Source organism: Thamnophis sirtalis, unplaced genomic scaffold, assembly GCF_051295495.1.
Source record: "Thamnophis sirtalis isolate CommonGarterSnake01/CBP01778 unplaced genomic scaffold, rThaSir2_p1.2 scaffold_11, whole genome shotgun sequence".
Taxonomy (NCBI): domain Eukaryota; kingdom Metazoa; phylum Chordata; class Lepidosauria; order Squamata; family Natricidae; genus Thamnophis; species Thamnophis sirtalis.
This window is the reverse complement of record NW_028261391.1, coordinates 56,189,332-56,215,611: the sequence shown is the minus strand read 5'-3', so window position 1 is coordinate 56,215,611 and position 26,280 is coordinate 56,189,332. Positions and strand designations below refer to the sequence as shown.

The window sequence follows — 26,280 nt, the reverse complement described above, 5'->3', positions numbered from 1 at the left end:
GCACAAGTATTTGAATCATTAGGAAAAGTTCTATGGAACATGGCTCTAAGCTAAATCTAGTTTATTATCAGGACATCTAATGCTATCTTGAAGCGGAACTTTTGCCACTCAATCTCTATTATTAAGAAAATGATAAATGTCTTTCCCCCCAAACTTTTAACTTAATTGATTTTAATGGTGGTTATTTTAATCTTGATTTGCATTGTATTAACTTTATTGTTCTATTTTATATTTAGTTGGATTGCTATGAATCACCTCGAGTGCTTATATAAGTTGGGCTCTACATTTAATATAAATAAATCAAATGGAAAATAAGAAACATTACAGGAAGCCATGGCTATGAGTTACACATTTTTAAATGATTTGGTTTTCATACGGGAACAGATTTTAAACTAACCAGCCAAAAATAGGTATGCAAATTAAAAACCCATGAAATATTTTTGTTTGGTGAAGTGATGTAGAAATGAATAATGGGAAGAAATGAATAATCTTTATATTGCAATGGCGTATAAAACACTAGCTCCAAGAACAGCATATCCCTGTCCATCAATTTAGCAAATTGATTCTATTTTGCACTGCCCTAGAAATTATAACTGATAATATTCTGTATTTCATGCAGTCTCAAGTTCTCTGCCTGTGAAATTCTCCTTGACTATTTTAAGGTTCAGGACAAAGATATACATAAGCAGCCACTCTGCATTGGAAACACTGTCCTTCAACAAGAAGGCATTAAGATAAAATGATTAACAAATGACAACACTAAAAAAAATACTGTGGTTTAAATAGTGTCCCTCACTCAAATCTAGTGTAATACGTCTGCCTTTCATATTTACCTTGATAAAGAGTTACCATTGCCACATCTACTTATTTCAAATTTAGAGGGTTTTTTTCAGATTTATTCTAAATGTAAGGTATCAAAACATAAAACATGGATATTTCTTCACAGATTTCTAATTCCATTTTATATCACCACAGAGGTCTTTTTCAAAATTGAAGTAACTATCCATGTTAACTGAATTAGTACTACAATCCTTTACATTTAGTAGACATTTCTGGTTAAGAATGCTTAACAGGGCAAGAATAAAAATCAATTGGATTGCACACTGATGCCAAATTTGCAATGTGAAGTTTAAAAGTGGAGAGGGTTTATTGCCACACATTTGTTGATATAACAGACCATGGTAACATTGTCTGGTACAAACTGGACTATTTGAAATAGGAATAGGTCTTGCAAGATGCAAAGTTCTTCCCAAACTAGTAATACTCTAGTCTATTCATGTGTTATGAATTTGTCCAATATGAACCAAGTATAGAAGCCCTAACAACATTTCTTGTCTGTAAAATAATCAAAGGCGCAGTCTCAATTCAAATCACGGACATGTCAATAGCTAGGAAGAACCGTGGAAGATTTGGAAAGGTTTCCTGCAGTGATTTTTCAGAAGAACTCATAGAGTTCTTGAAATGATGATGATGCAGAACTAAAGAATCTTAACGTGTTGGATAAAGTGGAAGCCTTGTGTAGTAAGCAAAAATAAAGTATACTAAATGAAATAGAATAAATAGCAGTAGACTTATATACCACTTCATAGGCCTTTCAGGCCTCTCTAAGCGGTTTACAGAGAGTCAGCATATTGCCCCCAACAATCTGGGTCCTCATTTTACCCACCTCGGAAGGATGGAAGGCTGAGTCAACCCTGAGCCGGTGAGATTTGAACCGCTGACCTGCTGATCTAGCAGTAGCCTGCAGTGCTGCATTTAACCACTGCGCCACCTTGGCTCTTACTAAAGTTAATAGAGTTAATAAAAAGGATAATTTCCACAGAAATCAAGGAGCTTCAAGAACACATGCTTGATCTGTGTGATTTTGTTATGCACGAGGAAGGTCTCTTTAGAAAATTTAGAATGAGCTCTGCACAGGTGCACAACTCATATATATAAACCACAGAAAGCATGATTATCTTGATTTACAAAAACAACATTTTTTAAAGAAACATATAAAAATAGAATGAAGATCTAAATTTAGATAAAATAGGATACATATTTGAATAAAATATCACCAAAAATGGGAAATAACAGATAACAAAGGCAACTGAGCAAAATTTGATTACCTTTTAGGAAGCTAGGAAAGAGCTGCTATTTAAAAGAAAGAGTATTTTCTTCTAAACTATCATGACAAGTGTTAATGACAGAGCTGCCCAACAAACTCTATAAAAATATACAAAAAGAATATAATGGGAATATGTATGAAATAATCTCTATTATCTGCACTGGGTAAAATTAGCACTTCCCGGCTAAATCATATTTCCAGCAGAACGACCATGAAGTCTGTGAAAACTGAAAGCTTTTCTATGAACATGAATTATTCACTTAATAATTATCTTATAAAAGAACATGCACTTTGATCTGCATATAGTTCATGCTATAGTTCCAGTAAGTCATTTTTGAGGCCAAGTGTAGGACTTACTGGCAATAGATATTTTGAGTCCATTGTTTTTATTCTGCACTAAGTTATCCTGTAAGATCAGGGAAGATGCAGAGTTTTCAATAAAAACTAAGACCAATGTAAATCAGAATTTTAGGTGGCAGAGGTTCATGTAAGCCTCTTTTCTCGGGGGGGGGAGGGAGAAATATATTTGGAGTCAAAAGATCATGAAAAGATCCTGTAAGAGTTTATAAATTAGCCTGTAATTTAGAAACAAGAGAATATGAAATATCTAAATAAAGAAAGCTAAAATACTGAAATCAACATGCATCCAATTTAAGTACATCAACCTACTGGATGTAGAGCATGTTTTATAAGTAAAACAAGTATGCATCATACCTGATCTAAATACTTACATTTATTCAGTTTTATAAAGTGAAGAATAATAAAGCAAGTGACAAATTGTAGTTTCTCCTTTACTTTCACTTTATTTTGATGCACAATTTATTCAGTTCTAATCCTGACATAACAAGGACACTGAAAGAAACCATTTAAACACTATATACATAGTATTCATTAAAAAGCTTTGTCTTTGAATATGTGTTTAAAGATTTCCTATCTTGGACCTGAACCTATTATCCTGTCCTGAGAAAGTGAACAGGATAAAATCATGAAGCATTTAGAAGGCTTCCAAGCTGCTTTTTCAGTATCTAAATACGGATGTTATAATAGTAAGATATATAGTGTATGAAATCAAATATAAAATCTGTTTAACTTTTAAAGGTTATCATGCAGTAACTTCCATTCTGCTTAACTGCCAGTGAAACCTTTTAAAATGAATTCATAGCATAGGTTAAATCAACATCTTTACTCTCAGCCTGGTGGGAATAGAGAAAGTCAATTAATTTCCTGATCTAAAAGAGTGGTTCTGTGAGCAGAGACTTCTATGCAAAATATTTATTTTTTAAAAAAAAGTCAGGGATTGAAATGTATGAGTAAGTTTCTGATTTTTATCCAAGATGGCATTTAAAATAATTTAAAAACAAATTATTTGAAGAAATGCCATTGATTACTTGGATAAGTCTTATTATACTGGAATTTTTCTTTTTAACTATAAAAAGATCTATGAGGGGAATAAACCTTTAAAAAAACAAAGAATAACACCATGCCTGCTATTTCTTTATCAACACACAATTGCACTTAAAAGAATTCTTAAAAGTAGTTTGCATAATAGGATGGATTGCTGGTGAAGTATTAAATTCTATATAATTTTGACAAGAGTAGTAGTATTTTTGGAATGTGATCTGTTTTGTATGTTTCCTTTATACAGGTAAATAGTTTAAAACTCATACCATATTATACACCATACCCTACCATACCACACACACCCCTGCACCCCCATCCCACTCTCACTTTGCAAATAAGTCTTAAACAAGCAGTTTATGATTGTAGATAATAAAAAATATCTTTCATCTTTTTAATTTTTCAGATTTTATTAAAAATATTATTCATAGCTATAAATATCAATTCATCTAGCTTTTGCATAGAAGTTACTCTATGTAAGTCATTAACAAACATATGTGGAACATGTGGTTTAAATATTATTATTTTTAAAAAAACTTTAGCTTTTGTTAAAACTATTTTTCACTGCATATTTTATTTTTCATTATTTTGCTTGTATTTGAAACAAAATGTTGATGATTTATTTATAAAACTCTTAGGCCATCTTTCTTATACATAAAATCTCTAGGTGACACAATATAAATAAAACCAGCTAAACCTCACACCACCATATAATCCAACCACACCGCTGCGATATGTTATAAACTTACATTTGCTGGGCTCAGTTCTATTCTAGCCCAAAGTCTGAGGAAAGAACTAGCCCTTCAGAAGTTAAAGGGTGGGAGCCAAATATCAAGGGACAGGCGGTTTCAAAGGGTCAAGGCAGCGATTGAAAGTGTTGTCTTAAAGGTCCCATCAGAGGTAACATTTAAGAAAAGGGACCTAGTCTGACCATGTTATCTGATCTGGTAGGATGACATGGTACTACAGCCATTTAAGACTGTAAAGTAGTAACCAACATTGAATTGCACTCAAAAAACAACTAGAAGCTAATATAGCTTGCACAGCAATGGTTGAATATAGTCAAATCGCAAGCACACACTGCTGCATGCTGGACCAGTAGTAACTTCTAAGTGATCTTTAAGGGTAGGTCCACGTAGAGGACCTTGCTCACTTCAGTAATTCAACAAACAGGTGATCAAGGCATGAGTGACAGTGAGCAAGGCCTCCTGGTCCAGAAAACATGTGATGACAAATGTTTATATAACACAGGGCAAAAAATCAAACGAATGTGAGTTTCCAACATTAAGATTGTGCTCTGAAGATAGAAATCGATCTTTTCTATGTTTAGATTTGGTTTTTTCACAGTGATCCCAACCCTTTAGCATTTATTGCTTATATTATAAGTTAACAAGGTACTAAGATTTAGATACAGTTTCATGATTTCTCACATTCCATTTATGCAAACATACATTTTTGCAAGGTGTGCTTTAAGTTCATACATGTAATAATACATATATAGTATTGCAAAAGTTAAGTTTGTTTTGCGGTAAAAAATTAGGTAAATAAGCCTATAAATGGTTTTTTGCTTTGCTGTGCTTAAAATTAAAATGTATATTTGAGCTCAATTGGAGCTATGCTTTTTTGGTTTACATTTGCTATATGGAAAGGCTGGTTGAATGAGATTCCTTTCATCATGCAGGCATTACTGTCCTTGCTACAGTAATAGAGGCACACGTTGATTGACAATAAAGCTTCAGCTGACAGGCAGTTAGTGGGTAGCTGAAATTGGATTATAGGCTGTTCAAATATATCTGTAATTGTCCCAGATCTATGAGGATCACAAAGTAGCCATTCATTACCTAGAAAAGAAAATGTACACTATTATGATTTTATGATTTCATCTAATCATAAAACATTATTATTATGGTTTGTAGTAAAACAACTATAGAGGAACCAGTAGAAGACTTTCACAGAACAGAATCAGATTAATGCAGGAACTAAATCATAATACAGGAAAAACAAGCTGAAGTATATACCGTATTTTTAGGACTATAAAATGATCCGGACTATAAGACGCACATTAGCTTTAGAGGAGGAAAACAAGAAAAATAAAATCTGTGTCTATCTACCAGCATCCATCTGATATTCATCTGGCTAGCGTGTTCACGTGGCGGCCTATTTGCTGTGGCTGCCCTTCACCACCGCCATTGTGATCAGTGGCGAATGGACGGCGGTGAAGATCTCTGCCGCCTAGAACAGCTGATCGGTGCCACACCATCCCCCCCCCCGACTGCAAATTCACTCTATAAGATGCACAGACATTTCCACCCACTTTTTTGGGGGAGGGGGGTAAGTCTTTTTTTTTTTTTAATAAATGTTTTTTAAGTTTTAGTTTAAAACTGGTAGAACATCTTTCTTAATATATCAATCAATTACAGATAATACAGAAAAAAAAAACAAAGACAACAATCAGAAAAACAAAACAAAACACAGGTATCTATTATGAAAAAATAAGAAGTATATCAACTGGTTACAACATGTTTTGGTGCTTCTCTTCGATTGACTCCTATTAATTCAAGTATCTTAACTCAAATATTTGCCATATCAACATCATTATACCTCCGGTTTTAATTATTATAATTATTTAAACATCCTTCATCCTTAGTTATGCTAAGGAATTAGTCCATGACACATGCTGGCAGTTCATTTACTTATTTGTAAAATCCTCTATTATCATCAAATCCTCATGTTCTATTTTAACTAAACATCCATAATATTCAGTTATATCATATATCCTAACATTTTCCCAATATTGATTAACATTTAATTATATGGATTTTATTAATTTTTTTAATAGTGCTAATTATTATAGTTAATACTCTTTATGTATACCCTAAAGGTGTTTTCTCATATCCAATTGTTAGTTATCATATCGACTCCACATTATATACATTACTATTAATATCAATTATTATTCAACTATATCTGTTACACAAAAAAGCAATTAGATTTAGCTAATTTTCAGTTATATTCATCAATCTATCAACCAATTCCAAATTATATATATTGCTATCTATATCAATCATTGTTCAGCTATATCTATTACAAATTGAAGTAATCCGATCTAGATATTTTAGCTAAACATCCATAATATTCAATTATATCATATATCATAACATTTTCCCAGTATTAATTAACTTTTGATTGTATGGATTCTATTTAGTTTTTTAATAGTGCTAATTATTATAGTTAATACTCTTTATGTGTAATCTAAAAGTATTTTCTCATATCCAATTGTTAATTATCATGTCAACTCCACATTATATACATTGCTATCAATATCAATTATTATTCAACAATATTTGTTACACAGAAAAGCAATTAGATTTAACTAGTTTTCAATTGTATTCAACAATCTATCAGCCAGTTCCAGATTATATATATTGCTATCCATATCAGTCATTATTCAGCTATATCTATTACATATTAAAGTAATCCGATCTAGCTAATTTTAAATTTTTTGTCAGCCTGTGTCCCTCCAGCCACAAGGTTTCCTCCGTCCAGTAGCCATTCGTTGAATAGATTTACCAAATGTTTCCATAAGCAAGTCCAAACAAAAATATTTCGGCACCTTTGGATTCTGAATGTCAGTGATGAAGTAATAAAGTTGTTCTTGGTTTATAAAGCTTCCCAATTTAACTTTAATTCTCAAGGGTGGATTCTTCATTCCTTCTGCACACTGTCTCTTTAAATGAGACGTCTTTATGGCTTCCCCCTTCTTCTCTTCCTCTGAGATAGACCAGACACCATTTCTCACATTTTCCGTTTGTGTTTCAGGGACATTTAAGCATTCAACGTTCTCAGTTTTAGCTTCATATTTTAGAATAAATTGATCCAGTTTTCTTTCCAATCTTTGATAAGAATGAAAAAGTTCTCTACACGCAGAGAAAAGAGTCTGAAATGAAGTCTTGGGGGTATCTTGGGACGCCATGATGTGTCGTAGTTAAAATAAAAGTTCTCTTTTTTTTTCCCCAGAGGCTTCGAAGCACTCTTTTTTTTTTATATAGTCTCTTACCGGCTGTCAATCTTATCTGATTGTAAACAGAGCTGGATAGTAAAGTAATAAAAATGTCGAATCGTGACGGGCTAGTTAGTAGGAATTAAGTTTTACGATCCACTTAAGGAGATTCAGAGGGGGGAGGATATCGCGGAGTTTCTTGCAGCATTTAAGAGGTAAAGTAACCACCAGTCATAAAACCATTAGAAAAGCTAATTCGCCGCTGATCTTCTTATTGTTTGGTTTCCAATTAGCTTAATTTTTAACAGGAACAATCTCTCTTGGATAATAAAATCAGCTTACCAGATGATATCACTTCTTCCATTCTTAGGGGCCACCTGCAGTTTCAGTTAGCACACAGCTAATCCAAAAGGAATTGGCACGGGGAGTTAATACCCTCCCCCAGAGATTTGCGATTATCTCTGGGGTCCTGGGTCCCTCCCCACCTCCACTGTCGTCTTCGGGACAGCTGGGGTTCAAAGAACCCGTCCAAAAAGTCCTTTGGTATAGAGGAATTTCAGGAGTAGCCTAAAACTCCATCTTCTCACTGCTAAGCCCCGCCTTCTTCCTCGGGGGGTAAGTCTTATAGTCATAAAAATACGGTAATTATTCAAGTACTCAAAAGTTTATAAAAAAGTATATGCAAATGAAAGAACTTGATATTTATATGCAGGTAATTTTTAAAAAAAATATCCATTTTTTGTTACTCAAAAGTAGCCTCCTTGTGAATGGGATAAAGATTTAACTAGTTCAACCAGCTCCATTTTTTCCAATTGCCTACTTAGGTCATATAAATTGTTATAAATAAAATGTTTTAATTATGGGCTGTGCGTTTAATTTAAAATTACTGTTAGAAAGTCGGGTTTAAATGAAAATTCTGTAAGATAATAAGGATATATCTATCTGTAAGATTTTTTAAAAAAATACTAGGCCTTTACCATCTAAGTCAATGTATTAGGATAACAGAGAAACAGAGACTTAACATATATCCCCTATAAACAGAAACATGGACTCTTTTACCTTCTGCAGTAAAAAACCAGGCACTTGGTGCTTCTTCAGTCAGTTTAGTATTTGGAGGCAAGTTGAGCATCAGCACGAACTGAAGTGCTTGGCCTGGACTTACAGTCAACGAAGGTAGCTGAAAATGTGGAGCCGATTTAGGGAGCATTGGTAGTTCTGTTTTATCAGTCATTTTAATACTCCTTGTAGTTATAGAGTCCACTGTGTCAATATGTAGAAGAGGAAGCTATCAAAGCAATAGAAAACGTTAATTTTTGAAATATTCATATTCTAAAGTTTGAAAATGTCTTTATCAGGCTGATTCAGATGGGATTTTTAGAGCAAGTATTGCAAATTGAATTATTGTCAACCTCAGCAAAAACCAAGGAACTGATGCATAAGGTGATTCCTTGGAACCTTTCCATATAAGGAAAGGAATGAGACATCACCAGATGTGGTCCAGACGGTTGTTCTTCATGAGGCAATGCAGGACAATGGTGATAGTTGTGATCTGGAATGTTCTCTATGTTCATTGTCATTTTAGACCCTTGTTGATAAGTCTCTACTTCCTGAGGGTTTTCTTAGTATGAATGTTGGAAGAAAGCTTTCCCACCCTTTCCTCATTTTTAATGAATATATTTTGTATTGAATAAAATGTATTGTATGCATGTATATTAGTTTATATTGTTGTAATATAGAGTTTTATTATGTATCATTTATGTTTTATTGTAAATTGCTTCAAAATGCTTTGGCATTTGAAGCACTACTCAAATACATTAAGTAAATTACTTGGGTTAGTTTGTTCTGTTCTTGTAAAACAAAACTTCAATCAGGTATAAACATCCCCTTTTTGTGGGAAGGAGAACAAACTCCCTACATACACAGTGGAATTCTATTCAAAATGGGATGCAGAAGAAACTCCCTTTTGAAAAGAAGCATGCCTGGAATTAGGCTGTTAATCTGTTTTAGTAAACACTATTATTCCTTCAATTTTCGCAAGTTCAAGTTTCAAAATTGTCTGAATAACAACTGGATAAAAACATATAAAAGTAATACAATGATTAGCAAGCAATCCCATCAGTCATTCTTTTTGCATTTTGAAAGGAAATCAAAGATCATGCTTTGCAGAAGATGTTTGGTATATTACTATTAAGTAGACTTTCTAGACTCTGGCATATCTTATACATAGCTTTCCAATGCATTTGTCTTTTTGTTTCAAGTCAAACAAAAGAGTTGATAAATGCTACATTTCTTGGCAGTTTTGACTTGTTTGGATGTATAGGGATGCTCATGCCCAACAGTTATTAATGGTGCTTACAATAAGATGTTTATTACATTAATTGTTATTAATGTTATTCATTTTTTACAACTGCTACTACTCCCAATATCACTAAGACATGGTATTTCACTAAAGTTGTGATAACTATGGATTTCCAATTTTAAAAACCCAATAAATATATTTTGGCAATTAGTTTTATATGATGAATTATAAAAAATAAAATAAATGTTTGATTTTAAAAATCACTTGAGGAAGCAGCAGATATTCTTTTATTAATGCTGTGACAATACATTTCTTTAAGTAATTTTGCAAAATGTGCTAATAAGGCAAAACCAAGTTCTGAAGACAAGTATAGGATTAATTATACTTCTACTTTTGAAGTAAAAAGAATAATATTGTTTGCACACGCTATCTTAAAATATCCTTTACAATTATTTTACATACATATATAACATACACTTTCTTCAATAATATATTTATCTATATATACTTTTTGACACATTCCAAAGCATAAAAGAAAATCTGATCTCTTCAGACTATAACATCAATCTATCCAATCTGATCTTTTCATTGTTGATGTTGCAGCAATATAGATACAAGATACCAATATTTGGTCAGTGTGAATGTTTATAAGAAGGACCACAGATTAAACATCTGTCAAAACAGCCAGTACAATCTTGACCTATATATCCAGAGATAAAAGTGTTAGATCATAGGAGTAATTGTTACACTCAATGCTGCACTGGTCATATTGCACTAGAATATTATGTTCCATTTTGGACTATCAAAGCCTAAGAAACAAATTGGAAAGTGGTGAGCTAACAGCCAAAAGAAGACAATAGAGTCTAAATATTATGAACATCTAGTCCAGAATGCAAGGAATAAGCCCACATAACATTTGTGCTTCACAAACACTGGTTAGAATCAGACAGCCCCTAAACTGAAATTATTAAATTATTTTAAAAACTGAGAATGTTTTGTCTGATACCTGTGTGATAAGGTGTGTCTTAGAAGACGATATGGATTTATTCTTCAAAACACTGAATAGTACAATAAGAATGAGAGAGAGAGAGATCCAATCACAAATAAGAAGGAATTTCTTTGCTGTGAGAATTCTTAAACCATGGATAGCTTGGCTGCTCCATCATTGGATGTTTTCAGGTAAAGATTGGACAGCCATTTGTTTGAGATGGAATGAGAATTCCTGCCTGGCTAAATAGCAGGACTAGAAGATATCCAGGACTCTTTCCAACACTATGAGTCTATGATAAAACAGACTCAGAGTATGATATTGAAGCTTCTAATTTCACATGATAAATAAAAGAATATGTTATATGATTTTTAGTCTTTTATAAATCTTATGTGTGATTTTATGACATTTTAATGCATAACTATTTGTTTATGAATTTATTATGCTGACAGTTTTATTGTCTGGCTTGAGTACAGCAAAGGGAAATAATGTTGTTCATTATAATGAAGTACTTGATTTCGAAATGCCCTGAAAGGTGGCTTCCATGCCATGGCCAAACAGAAGCAGCACTGTAGAACATTCTTTGAGGTACATAGGGGAATATGCAGGGCTGTCATCCTTCTTGAACATCATATAAGCAAGTCTTAGAGGTGAAAGACTATTTACTGCATACCACATCCCTTCTCACCATTTTCCTAATGGTCTGTTTCAAGCTGCAAGGGTTCTTAATTTAGTAGAGCCCAGACTAATATTAATAAATCCAAATATTTTCTTCATTTGTATTCAAACGATTCAATAATATGGGCTTTATTTCAAGTTTATGGGGAAATGGACTGAAGGAACAAGTGTTTCCTAAAGCAGCTCAATAGAGCAAGATGAGATTAAATCATACCTCAAATATCTATATAAAAATAAGTTCTGAAAGCTGAGGTTCTTCTATCTCGGCTTATTCTAATGGCAGTAGTGTCCTTTTTAACCTCTTAAAACAGATGGAACATTTATTTTAAGCTTAACAGGATATCCTTAACACAAAAGCAATTCTGTTTGCCAGGCGATTATAAAACACTGCAATAATGCATGTATAATGCAATCCAGGTAGTAGAATTAAATTTAGTTCTAATTATTTATTTCAAATAAAAAATTCTATCCATATTTTTTATATAGTAACTTACCAGTGAAACAGTACGAGTTTCTAAATCTATCACTTTAATTTGATGATTGTTGGTATCTGCAATATAAAGGAATTGGCCTCCATCTTCAACACATAGGCCTCCTGGTTCATTAAAAGTTGATGTGGTAATGGTGGAACCAATTATGTTGCTTGCTTCTCCTGTACCTGCTAAAGTGGCGCAATTCTTCATTTTGGGATCTACAAATTTAATCTAGAACAAAACAAACAAGACGCCTTGTAGAACATAAAGTAATGTTACGCTATTTCTTTAATTTTTTGAAGAATGTCCTAACAAATCCTATTCATATTCCTTTTAAAATGACTATAAAGAGATTATCTAGAAATTACAAACTACTTTTAAAAAACATATAGGAACAAAGATTGACTAATATCAAAATAATAATCAATGGCAACCCACTGATATTAGACTTAGTACTGGTTCATGACTCAAATTAATAATAGTTCTCACTTTTTTGTACGTACATAACCACCACAGCTATTCTCTTTTCAGATAAGTAACTTTATAGTGTACATAAAAATAGTAAAAAGTACTGAATAAAACAAATTAAAGGCAAGGAACAATAGTATTTTCTAATACTATTTCTAACAATAGTATTAATTTGTTTTATTATGGAAAATGAAATCTAAACTCAGTTTTCTCCAAAAATATTTATTATAACATTAATTAAATATTCATGGACATCTAACATCAAAAAGCACAACAAAGAATATTCTTTCTGCGCCAACTCAGTAAGCTCAAACAGCCCAAAGAGCTGTTGATTCAGTTATACAGAGGAATTAAGTCTGTCATCTGCACCTCTATGACCGTCTGGTTTGGATCTGCAACTATACAAGACAGGCACAGACTTCAATGGATAATTAGAACCGCAAAAAACCAATTGCTACCATCATGCCTTCCATTGAGGACCTGTACACGACTTCGCAACTAACAACAACAACAAATACTGCATAAGTCAAAAAGAGGGCTGTGAAGATATCTACAGACACCCCTCACATCCTGGACATAAATTGTTTCAACTTCTACCCTCAAAACAATACTAAAGGCACTGCACATCAGAACAACTAGACACAAGGACAGTTATCCCCAAATGCCACCACTCTGCTAAACAACTAATTCCCACAATATGTCAAATTATTTACTAAGACTGCATTACTAATATTCTTCTCATCCTTCCTATCTATCTCTTCCTACTTATGACTATAACCATGTTGCTTGTATCTTTACAATGTATATTGTTTTATTTGTTTCCTCGTATGATCTGATTGCTTACTAATAATCCATGACTAGCATTACGTGTTGTATCTTATAATTCTTGATGAATGTATTTTATTTTTCTTTATGTACCCTGAAAGCATATGCACCAAAGACAAATTCCTTGTGTGTCCAATCACTTCTCCAATAAAGAATTCTATTCTGTTCTGTTCTCCTCTTTAGCATATTTCTGTTCTTGAAAACCATGCTAGTTTCCACATCAATGCACTGATTCATACATTGCTTCAGTATTTTACTTTTTTATTATTTATTATTTAGGTTCTACTTTAAATACCCTGCTATATGAACATACTATACTACAGTAAATGTCATATGCACTCTTATTGATATCTTAGAAATTGTTTAGAGCTCAGGGTGTTTTTATTGTCCTTTCGGGATAATGTATTTCCTTTCTTCTTATCTCTTGGCATTCTATGCTTTGTTCTTTTATTTGTTTTTGTGAAGCTGATTGTTTCGTTTTAGGGCAGTGATGGTAGTAAAGATTATCAATCACCAAATCAATCAATCATGTATTTTGTTTTTTAAACTTCTCAACCGAAATGTTGAGCAGTTATTCTTTAATGTTTTGTAGGATTGGCCATAGGAGCTGGGGACAAAGATGCTACGTAGGAAACCATCAGATGAGCGAGTGCTGCACAATGGAGGGCAAGAGGTTCAGTTTCTTGCACTGTAAAGGACTTTCAGGTTTATAAGATTCTGTAAATGTGGCCTTACAAGAAAATAGAATTAGCTCAAGTAGTGTTTCCTGTCCGGTCTACCTGGTAAGGCTGATATAATCCTCTCTTTTTAAGAATTTCATCAATTCTGCTGAACAATAGCTTTCTCAGTCTTACGCTTGACTATCATTTTTCTGTCATATATTGTATATTAGGTTTTGAGTTTTCAATCAAGAAGAATATTTGTAGCTCACAGTGAAAGGTTCTAGGAGCTCTCTGAATTTGGATTTTTTCTTGCAGATGTTTCAGTACCCAAATTGGTAACATTATTAGTCCTAGAGTTGATGGTTTTATCTAGTTTGGGTACTGAAATGTCTGCAAGAAAAGAACTAAGGTCAGAGAGCTCTAAAACTCCCTCAGTTTTGAGATTGCATCATATCAGTTTAACATGTTCCTTTGGTGGAAGTTTCATTTTTGTGGCCAATCCACATTAATTCAACAGCTATACATTAATGATCTTATCTCTTCTTGCTTTACTGCGAATGCTTCTTAAGTAACCCATTCCCATTGCATTTAGCATTTATTTATTCTCATACCAAACTCTCACTTCTGTATAATAAAGTAGGCAGAAGAACATTCTTATGCACAATCTGTCTGCTTCTTTTGATCAACATTAACTTCCTTTGACAGATCACATATTACCCTCTTCTTTTCTAACTTTATTTTGACATATTTAAGTATCTCCAGCCATTTCCATATATTTAATATACATTTTAACAAGGAACACAAATTCATCAACTTGCTGTAATGTTTATGGATTAGATTCATAAATGTGACTAGTATAAAATTCACAAATAAGAGATTAAATCATAAAGCAATGGAGACTTTAACCTCTAAGATAGAGCTAGGTTTAGGAGGCTAGATTTTTGCAAGTCAGAAATGTTGGCTATTTCAATAATCAACACTACCAAGATCCAAGGCTACAAAACACAAGGCTGCAGGAAAGGTGCGGAAAAGAAACATAGGCATTAACCATTGGACTATAAGAACCACCTTCAACTGAAGCTGACAAAAGGTAATCACTATTTATAATCATTTCATCCTAGTATGCAATAAAGAGCTTTGTCTAGCTCTGATGTGCTGTGTGTCTGGCTAGGTTTTAGTAAGTTGAATCATGGGAGCCTGACACTAACCATTCTTCAGTTTGTTGGGTAAAAAAAATAAAGAAATATTTTTAATCATTTTGACTCCATGTTTAGTACTTTTACCTGTTATTCATCAATGGCTAGAATTCATTTGAGGTACTTTATGTACTTAAAGTACTTTTGTGGTACAAATTCAAAACTAAAATATCATTTGCAATATGAAATATAAAAAGAAACTGTAAAAATATATGCAAATATACAAAGAGATATACCGCTGTATTCTTCAATACAAGGTTTGATATTACTGAATAATAAACTAGATTTTCTAGTGAAAATGAAGTATGCAACCTCACCTTATGATTATAGGAATCTGCAACGTAAAGGAGGCTTCTTTTCTTGTCCCAAGCTACTCCTAATGGGTGCTGTAGCTTTGCATTGGTCCCAGATCCATCAACATCACCAAAAGCAAATAAATTCTTAAAAAAAATATTTGGGAGGCATTGCATTGATGATTCAATTACAATTTTTAATTAAAGTTAATAATAATCAGTGTGACTTGCTAAAACATTAACTTGAATTCAAAGTAGATTCATAAAAACATTTTTTCTTGACAATAAGCAATAATTTGGCATAAATCTCAGAACTAACCTATATATATCTATTGGGTTATCGCTCTAATCATGAAAAGTGTTACTGTTTCAGATCAGAAGGCTATGCCGAGAATGGTGAGGAGAGCAGAAAAGATTATTGGAAGTTCACTTCCCTCTATACAGGACATGGCATATAAGTGATGCTTGCCAGGGCATGCAGTATTGTCAGGTATTCTACATATCCTCTCTATTACTGGTTTTCCTGGTTAGCTTCTTGAAGGAGGCTTTGCGGTATCCAAACTAGAATAAATTCTGTAATAGCTTTGTACCATATCGTATCAACCTTGTTAACTCTCAAGACTTTTTCCCTCTCTATGTATTAAAAATTGACTATGATTTACACAAACACACAGACACACATGTGGTGCAATGTCTGTATAATTTGGCATTTGTTGATGTTGCTGCTGTCATTTTTTTTTTCTGAGAGCAGTTCATAGGAATTTTATTTTAATGTATGTCATTGTGTATACCGGAAAAGACAATAAAGGTATTTCAATTCACTTCAATTCAAAATTTTATCCTGCCATTTCACAGTATCAATTCAGATATTTAAAATAAGAATTATCATATACACTGAAACAGAGTGAATTCTATTTCAAAGGTTTTTTTTGTTGATCTTGAAAATGTGGAATATTCCTAATCTAGCTCTTGGAGCTCATGTATCTGTTTTTATGCAGCAGAACAATAAAAGTAGGGAGCTGTTCCAATACCTGTGTTTTGCTGATGTGTGAATTTTGCCACTTATCATGATTTTCTGTTTTTAAAATTTTGTGGTTAGTTATTCATTTTAATTGGTTTGCATTGGGTTGTTTTTACCTGTTATGAGTTGCCCAGAATCACTTAAAGATGGGCAACCAAAACAAATCAAAACAAATCTAATCTAAACTCAAAGAAATGAGAGATCATTTTTTCTTCTGAATCAGTAAGTGATGCAATGACATACGGTTATGTATTAAAAATTCTTAGTGAAGCACTTAGACTAGCCCTTTGGTTCATCTTCATGATTACAAAACATCGAGACCATTTTTTGATTAATTTTTTTTTCACTTATGCTTGCCTTCATTTCAGAATATTAATGGCTATTTTTAAAATATTGTGATTAAAGATATGAATGGCAAAATTCAACTTTTGTTATCCATTGATAAGAGAAGATTGTTTATTATTTAATATAGCAACTATTTTTCCTAAAACAAAATTCGAAAACAAATCTTCATTGTACCTTCTGGTTTCACAGCTGATATATCTGCTTGCTGGCATGAATCTGGTGATTATTAGCAGACTAATTCAATTGTACTGAAAGTTAATCTTTTTTTAATGATCTCAATTAACTATTGTAGTAAGTAACAAATAAAATGTGATAAATTGGCATTTAAAATAAGCTTGTATACATAGGGTCAGAGATTTTCTGATCTGGCTGTGTAGGATCAAAGGAAACACAGAGAAATATAGATTTAGATTACCATTGGATCTCTCTCGCCTCCTACAAGGTGTTTCACAGTGCCATCTTTTAGAGAAATTGTTCGCACAGTACTACTCTCACTGTCTGCAACAAAAAGGCAACTCCATGGATCTTCAGCAGCAACAGAGAGACCAGAAGGCTGAGCAAAGCCTGCTTTGTGGGGATATGCATTGTTTCGGTTTTCTTCATTTCCACTTCCAGCAAATCGAAGACAAGTTCCTTTCTTCAAATCACTTTAAAAAAAGGATGGGTGTGAGATTTACATAGGCTCTACCTGTACTTGAACAAGTTTACACAACCTGTTACATTCAATGTGTTTGACATTATGAACAAAAATAAGCTTTCTTTTCCATAATTTTTTAAACTATGAAATAATTCAAAATGTATTTTATGCAATGGTCAGTGAGTATAATACACACAGAGAGAGGGAGATTTCTATAATGTACGTAACACTTGCTAATATTTTTAAATGTTATTTCTTTTATAACTTATTTTTCTCCAAGAAGTCAATTATCTTACAAGATAGATTTAGTTCATTTTACCTCCATAATAGCAACCCTTTCCTAGCAACCAATCAAGAAGACAACTTGATTACAGCAGTGATAAATGTACTGTTGAAAGATCTGAAGGGGCAGGTCAGGGTAGATCATCCAGGATAAGGTCCATCTATGTGGTCATTAAGAGTTGAAACCAAGTTGTTGGTTGATCATCATCAATGAATCAATCAACCATTGCTTTAATGAAAAGAGGACATGCCTATTCAAATTCTCATTATTCCAAATAGTTTGCATTTCTTTCTGAATAGTTGGATAAACTAAAACTAGACTGAGAAGGTATGCATAACAATATTTATTAGTGTTGCACTATCAGATTATTATCAGCTATTCCTAGGCAAGATGAGTGGCAAGCAAGTCTAATAAATAAATACTGTAAACAAATAATATGAACATAGGATGATGGTAAGGCAGTCTAATATTCGAACATACCTTCCTTTAGGAAGTTTTCCAATTTCCAACATAAGTGCCCAGATTTGATGTATGCCTGCCATGGCAATCCAAAGAACACCATCTTCATAAGTTGCTGAAACAATAATAACACATGATTAAAAGTGACAATAAATGACCTTTGGGTAGCAAATTGCCTCATTTCTTATATAAAAATAATTTCAAATTGCTCTGTAGACATGTTTTCATTCTCAATTTGGATGATTCAAATGCTCAATATATATATATAATTCTATTTTTATAATACTGTACAAAATTTATCCCCACCAGCAATTGTGCCTGCACTTTTCAATCTAAATTAATCTAGGCTTTAAATACTTACCAGGTGCTTATAAAACTAGTCATAAAACTTCTAGTTATAAAACTTCTAAGTATATTCAAAAAACAATTTCCAGAGCAAGAAATGCCATAAAACATTTACCATTTCCTAAAATGAGAAATGTTTGTAATCATTGTGCAACTAATGATACATCAATGGTGAGTAGTTTGGGACTGAAGTTTGTTAACAATTACAACTGATATGAAAGGTAGCAAAGGACTAATATTAATTCTTACGATGATTTGAAATAATTTGTATCACTGGATTGCTTAACACTGTAGCAGTTTACAGTAGTATATAATTATAATTTTTGTTGTTCTAAGGGTCTAATTCAGCAAAGACTGTACTACAAGAATAAAAATATTTTTGATAACTTCTACTTGTTTGATTCAGAATTTTGTGGTAATCTCAGAAGAGTCACTTTGAATCCTGTGATGAGTGGCAAATAAATTTGACTCAGCTAGAACTTGATATCTTGGATCGAAAGACAAAACTAATGACAATGCACCATGCTCTGCACCTAAAAACTGATGTTGATCTATTGCACTTGCCAAGATCTCAGGTGGCAGAAGTCTCTTACAGGTGAAACAAACTGTGGAAGATGAAAAACACGGTTTAATTGACTACATTAAAAAAAGCAAAAGAACCTCTGCTGAAGGAGATGAACAAGGGAAACCTCTTGAAAACAAGATTGAAAGCAGAATATCAAAAGGAAACAATTGAGCACCAGGTTTTTAATTGGAAAAAGAAGCTTATGTAGTCAATACCTGAACGACATTGAAGAAAGGGTAGATACAAAGCTAAGATGGAGCTGGTTGAGATCAGGAGTGATGAAGAAAGAAACTGAAGGCTTCATTTTGGTTGCCCAAGAATATGCTTTGCAGATCAAAAAGAGATCAAAAGAAGCAAAAGCAAAAATTCAACATGTCAGCAACAACAGCAAATGTTGCTTATGCAATGAGAAAGATGAAATAGTAGATCACTTTATCAGTGGCTGTAGCAAAATCTCAGACTGATTATCTATAACATCATGACTGAGCTGCCAAAATTATACATTGGAAGCTTTATCAGAAGTTTTTGTTCAAATGCAGCAAAAATTCCTGGAAACACCAAATTGACAAAGTTCTTGAAAATGAACAAGTCAAGATCCTGTGGGACATTTGGATCCAAATAGATATCTGGTCCACAATACCTCTGACATAACTATTGTGGAAAAGAAAAAAAAGTCTGGTTCATTGATATTGCAATTCCAAGTGATGCATGAATTGAAGAGAAACAGCTAGAAAAAAATTATCAAAGTATTCTGATTTGCAAATTGAAGTTGAGCAAGTAGGGAGAAATAAATTAATGGTTGTACCAAGAATATTAGGAGTCCTTGGAGCAATAACCAAAGGACTGCCCAGATACATGGATGTTTTGAACTTATGACACCTAAATATCATGGCTTTGCAGAAACTCTACTCAGAACTGCATATATATACTCAGATGCTACCTTAATATAGGAATCCCCTACCCTCGGTCTGTGGACTGGCACTAGTCCGTGGCACTTCAGAAAGCAGTTACTGCAAACAACTGATGTCCCATCTGCGGGATGCAGGCAGTACAAGAAACCACATTTATTCCAGTTCGCAGAAAAACCTCTCACCATCGAACTGATCCAAAAGGTTGAGGAACGCGACCTTAATAGCTCTTAGATTTGGTTAGGACTTGAACTGTTAAGTTTTTACCAGCCCCAGACTGTGAATTCTATTGAAGATTAAAAAAAATATTTTAAAAATAATAATATAAGAGTTAGCATAAGGAGATAGAAAAGAATTTTAAAAATTAACAAAAAATGATTTAATCTAGTAGCCTAATGTCAGTACTGTCATTGCAAAGGTTACCCAAATCAAAAAGCTAGTGATGTATTACAAAGGCCTATATTGTGTATCATTAAATTATATCATATACTTTCTTGCATTAGCTCAATCCAGTAGGAAGGTCATGAGAAGGCCTGTTTAGACTTCTCACACTTGAAATGAGAACTAAAGATCAACAGTCTTTCTCTGCTGTTTCTCCTGTATTTCAGAACTCAAGATGTTTGTGAAGGCCCTTCCCTCTAAGAATTTTATAAAGGTGTTCAATACCATTCTGCTATTAACTAGTACAAATAGTTCTCAATTTATGGCAACAATTGGGACCATAACTTCCATAGTTAAACAATACGATTGTTAATTGTGTCATTCCTGATTTTACCTTTTATCCAGTCATTAAGTGAATAAATATAGCAATAGCAATAGCAGTAGACTTATATACCGCTTCATAGGCCTTTCAGGCCTCTCTAAGCGGTTTACAGAAAGTCAGCATATTGCCCCCAACAATCTGGGTCCTCATTTTACCCACCTCGGAAGGATGGAAGGCTGAGTCAACCCTGAGCCGGTGAGATTTGAACCGCTGACCTGCTGATCTAGCAGTAGCCTGCAGTGCTGCATTTAACCACTGCTCCACCTTGGCTCTTATAATCATAAACATGATTATTAATTGAATCACATAGTTGTTAAATGAACCTGGCTTCTAGCATTGCCTTTTGGAAGGTCGCAAATGGCAATCATGTGACCCTAGGACCCTGCAACCATCATAAATACTTCCTGTTTGCCAAATGATTGAAATATGATTATGTGATTCCAGAGATACTGTGATAGTTATTGTGAAGACCAGATCATCTTTTTCAGTGCTGCTGTAACTTTGAATATCATTAAACAAATAATTACTGAGCATAGTTGCTATCTTGAGGATTTCTATAAATCTAGCTCTTTGTTTTGATTCAGAAATATTTGCGGTCCTGCAGTACATTTCAGCAACTTAAATATTTGATTATATCTTATCAATTTAAGAATTCCAAAAAGACAAAAAACAACTTTGATCAGAAATCGCATACTCTGTTAAGGTGGCCAAGTTTGTGATTTTAAAATCAGCCTGAAGTATATTTCTAAGCAGAAAGATATTTCGTAGAAATACAATTTCCTACTTGCTTTTCCCATGTGATGAGTTCAGGCAAAGGAAAAGGAAGAAATCATTTTAATTTCTTTTGTGGAAGTAGCCTTAATTTCCAAAGGCTGTGTTGTCCAATAAAAGCAAAAAGATTAGGGGTATGGATGGAAAATGATACTGTATTGACGCAATACCATTGTGTGCGTGATTTGAATCTTTTAAGAGCTGATGGGTTTCCCTTGTTCTAAATTATTATAGAGGAAAATATGTATTAATTATATAACACACACATATGAGCTTCTAAATTTCGTTTTGGAATTTATTTACACTGTACAATTAATAGCTCTGAAAAACCTTTGTAACCTCAGTGCTTCCCAAGGGATTCATCATTTCCTGAAAAATAATAATTTCTTTTCTGGGAAAATATTGTAATACATTTAATAGATATAATAAGTGAACAGTATAAAAGTAGAGCGCATTCTGGTGGACACTATTACGAACTGGTACTTGGTCTTATAACTAAAAATTATAACAAAAGCTCCCTATGATACAAATATTGGGAATTTCCAAGTTATCTGGTGAATTTTTGTCATTAACGTCATTTGTCATTCCTTAAAAACAAAACAAAAATACATGAAATAATCAATAATGAAATAATAAAATTGTGATTCAAACAGAAATGCCATTATCATCCAATCGACCGTCCAAAACATCACATCTCGTAATCCAAAGCCCAAAGAAAGAACCAGATCCTGACAGGCTTTCTGAAACCTTTCAGAAAGAATAGGGCCAACTTTGTGGCAAGAAGAAAACAGTTAATAAGAACTACCACTGAAAAATCTTTCCTCCTGGAAATATCTGGAATACACCTTGCCTGTCAGAATTTGTGGGAAAGGCAACACCATAGGGAAAAGACAATCCTGTAAGTAACCCATATCATATTTAAAGCCATGTAGGGCTTTAAATATGATATATATTATCTTGAATTGCATTCAGAAGCCAATTGAAAGATCATGTGAAGTCCTCAATTAACAACCGTGCGGTCCTGAAGTTACAACAGCAAATAGGATTGTTGGGATTGCATTCGCTACTTAATGAGCTCATGCAATGTCACACTTTACAAATGCATCACTTAGCAATAGAAATTAGACTCCCAACTGCCATCATAACCTGAGGATTACCTTTAGTAGCTATGCCACAGTCTTTGTTTAGAAAAGTTCAAATGCAAATAGAATTAAATGGTACTGTTGGAGAAGAAAAAAGAAATATTGCTACTGAATTCCTCTGGATATTCAAAGAAACTGGTAATGTGAGTATGTCCCTTTCATAAATATTACTGCATAATCTGAGATAAGGAAGCAGGATCCTGCTGTACTTTTTAAAAAAAACCTTTATGATACACAAAATGTATTTCTATAGCTAACCTGTAATGAGTTTTCATTACAGAAATGGGTCAATGGCCCTTCTAAAACCACTACTATCTGCAATAATATTAGCATATTATCTTCAGACTAAAAGCCAGTTTAGTGTAGTGGTTAAGGCATTGGTTAGAATCCGGGAGACTATGAGTTTAGGCACAAAATCAGTTGTATGACTTGGGCCAGTCATTTTTTTCTCAGTCCTAAGAAGAAGGCAATGGCAAACAACTTCTGAAAGCTTTGCCAAGAACAGACAGAAAGAACTGAATACTACTGAACAGAAAAAAATGTGGAATATATATTGGTCTATTGGCCAATGTTGGTTGCTAGAAATCTTTCTTCTTTAAATAATATCAATTTATAGAGTTGACAAACATTGACCCAAGATATATTAAACTCCTAATGGTATCTGATAGTTTCTGCTATGGAACATTTGATTCTATTTTTAAATAAAAATCAGAAACTCTTGCCAATAAACCATTGTTATAAGCAATCTACAATAATTCTGCAATAATATCTATTTATTTTTGGAGAATAAGAAAAAAATTGAATTGAATTGAGTTGCAGAATCAGGCGAGTTATGCATTAAAGTCCATTAATGTGAAGAGTAATGTTTTCAATCACAAACTATCTTTTAAATAGGCCAAATGTACATTAAAATGGTTGTCATTTTTTTTTACAAAATACTTAAATACTGTCATGTGTTGTTTAGTATTATATACACTTGTCCTTCACCAGGACTTTTTCTCATATATGCATATTTAAAAATTGTTTAATTAAAATCCTTATTTTATGTGGCATTATAGTTACTTTTGCTCACTATGCAAACAAAAGCCTGAATCATAGCTACACTTATAGATGATAACACCAAGGTCTTAGATCTGTGTCTTTCAGAAAGAATGCAGCTATCAAGAACACTTCACACTTCAACCAAAAATGCGTTTAGCACTGCTTGATTTCAATAGCACTGAATAAAAATAGATGAGAATGGAAAGAACATCCTCTGCATGAACATGTTGAAAAGCACATGGTCAGTAATAAAGTAGTAAGATGCCAATGCTATTCAGAAGCACTAGTCGGAAAATTTATTATTTTAAAAGTTAAAATATAAGTATTCCTATTAAATTCAGAAAAAGATTAAACTATACATGTTGAAATTGTCTTTGTTGTTACAAAATGAATGCATGTTCCTAAAAAAAATTGCTTGTCTTGATGTCTTAAATGAATATACACATGTTGTCATGTAATATAATTAGAGCCAGACTTTTGTCCCTATGACCATGTAATTTATATTTTGTACTACCATTTTGTTTAATCTTACTGAAAAAAGCAATGTAAATATACATTTGATTGAATCTAATTTTGCTATTCAGGTTTTACGTATTTGCTATTGAAAAGAGCATTTTACTCTTTACGATTAAGCTCCATTAAATAAAATGGGTCTGTAACCTTTCCCCTTTTACTTACATATCTGAGAACTAAATATTTTGCATTAATATACATGAATAAAATGAGTAGCAAACCATTTTAGAACAGTAGTCTTAAACAAGAATGATCCTGAATAAACTGTATTTAGTATTAAAACATGAAAAATATTCAACATTTTTAACTTTATAATAAATGAAGCAAAATTATTTTATAGTGCAATCTGAATTGGTCATTGGGACCAAATGTTTGTTCTTCCAAGCTTTCAGATTTATACTTAAGCCCATTGCTAGCATAGTATTTATGTGGTGCCTGATAGTGTTTGGCTGTGAGTTGTTGATTGGGATGTTCATTGTTGGCTTTAAAATCTGTGTGATAGAAAGATCATTTGGAGATAGGAAAAACTTCTAATGTAAATTACCAGATTCCCTGAATGGACTGCCCCTGTCACTATGTAGCACAAACGGAAGGTAGTAACTACCAGATCACAAGAATACAAACAAGCGATTAGACGACAAGACCTGAACCCACTGATAGTTTTACATTGCAATGAATAAGGACATGCATTCAATTTCACTGCTACTAAGACTGTTGGCTGAACAGGGAAAAATAATCAGATAAATGATTGAAACCTGGGAAAGGGCCTCTTGACAGTCACCAGGAGTGTTTATTACCATCATCTTACCAGGTACATACAAACCAAGACCCCAACAGGATAAGGAAACAACAATCAACAACTTAATACTGGCCATCAATATCCCAATCAACAACTAATAGCCACACACAACCAGGCACCATTTAAATACTATATCCTGAAGATTCCCTGAAGATAGGCTTCCAGCATGAGTTCAAAAGCTTTGAAGAATAAACTTCTGGTTCCAATGACCAACTCAGACTGGATCCTGCAACATTATCCTGGGACATGTATATTTGTCTTCATTTGCAAAGTTATTTTGCTACAAGATACACAATTATATATTTAATATACAGGTCATGTATCTGAGCATAAAACTGAACACATGAGTAAAAACCTTTTCAACATAGAAATTATTGTAAAAGCTGATGATTCATAATCCTCTGTGCTCATGATATAAGGGAAGGGATGCTGTAAGTACAAGAAAAAAATTAGATAATGGGCAATTAAAAAGACTAAAATCTTTGAAAAAAGCAACATAAATATAAAATATAAAGATCATAAAAAATACCTAAGCTTCCCAAGGTTATATCCCATGGAGAACTAATAGGTTGCTCATCTCCTTTGGCTCCTCCTTCCTTATCAGTGCCTTGTATTCCAACTCCTGCAACAGTGCTCACTAACTCCAACCGCAGGTCAATCTAGAATCAATTATTGATTTATTTAATAAAAGAAAATATGTGTAACTCAGGGTTGATCTGTGGAATTCCTGGCATTTTCTGAGTTTATTACTAATTAAAAACAAACAAACTCAAAGAGCACAAATTCACATTAATTTATTTTTCCAGTAAACTTTTAAAACAGCATATCTTTTTATACTGTTAACCATTTTAGCAAACTATCTTTAATACTGCAATATTTATTTTGAATATACTATACTTGTGCAAGTAGGAAGAATTAATTTGTGCCCTTCTTTATAGTTTAGTAAAGAATTTATATCTGTCTACTAGGAATTACAATGGTTTTCTTCAATAAAACTTTGGTTTTGAAAGTGTGGTCTGGGGACCCTGAGAACTTTTCAGGGAGTCTACAAGTCAAAGATACAAATACTTAAATGTTATAAGTTTTAATTTCTAATATGCTGATCCAGAAATCTAAACCAAAACTCTTTGATATCCTCAATCATTTCTAAGAATGATTGATATCCTCAATTATTTTCAAGAGGTCCTGAAACCAAAATGTTTGGGAACCAAATTACAAGACCAAATATTTAAGGCAAATGACTTCTATGAAATGAGATAATAAAGTTCATTAATTGAAATAAAAGTTATCTTAAATCAGTA

The 26,280-nt window shown here is 33.0% G+C and overlaps 1 protein-coding gene across 3 annotated transcripts in view; it reads right to left on the bottom strand.

The window, feature by feature from the left end:
• Positions 1 to 3,881: 3,881 nt before the first annotated feature.
• The window catches only part of NHLRC2 (NHL repeat containing 2), a 36,517-nt gene continuing 14,118 nt past the window's right edge, over positions 3,882 to 26,280 (bottom strand). For 2 of the 3 annotated variants that reach the window (XM_014062548.2, XM_087725848.1), the window contains 7 exons: positions 25,509 to 25,638; positions 18,154 to 18,247; positions 17,169 to 17,400; positions 15,412 to 15,534; positions 11,965 to 12,174; positions 8,565 to 8,790; positions 3,882 to 5,346 (listed from right to left, as the gene is read on the bottom strand). In XM_014062548.2, coding sequence (XP_013918023.2) covers positions 5,090 to 5,346; positions 8,565 to 8,790; positions 11,965 to 12,174; positions 15,412 to 15,534; positions 17,169 to 17,400; positions 18,154 to 18,247; positions 25,509 to 25,638 — 1,272 coding nt within the window. In that variant the 3' untranslated portion in view covers positions 3,882 to 5,089. Of the gene's footprint in view, positions 5,347 to 8,564; positions 8,791 to 10,074; positions 10,505 to 11,964; positions 12,175 to 15,411; positions 15,535 to 17,168; positions 17,401 to 18,153; positions 18,248 to 25,508; positions 25,639 to 26,280 lie in introns of those variants that run through there. The other variant, XM_087725849.1, reaches the window with a different exon arrangement.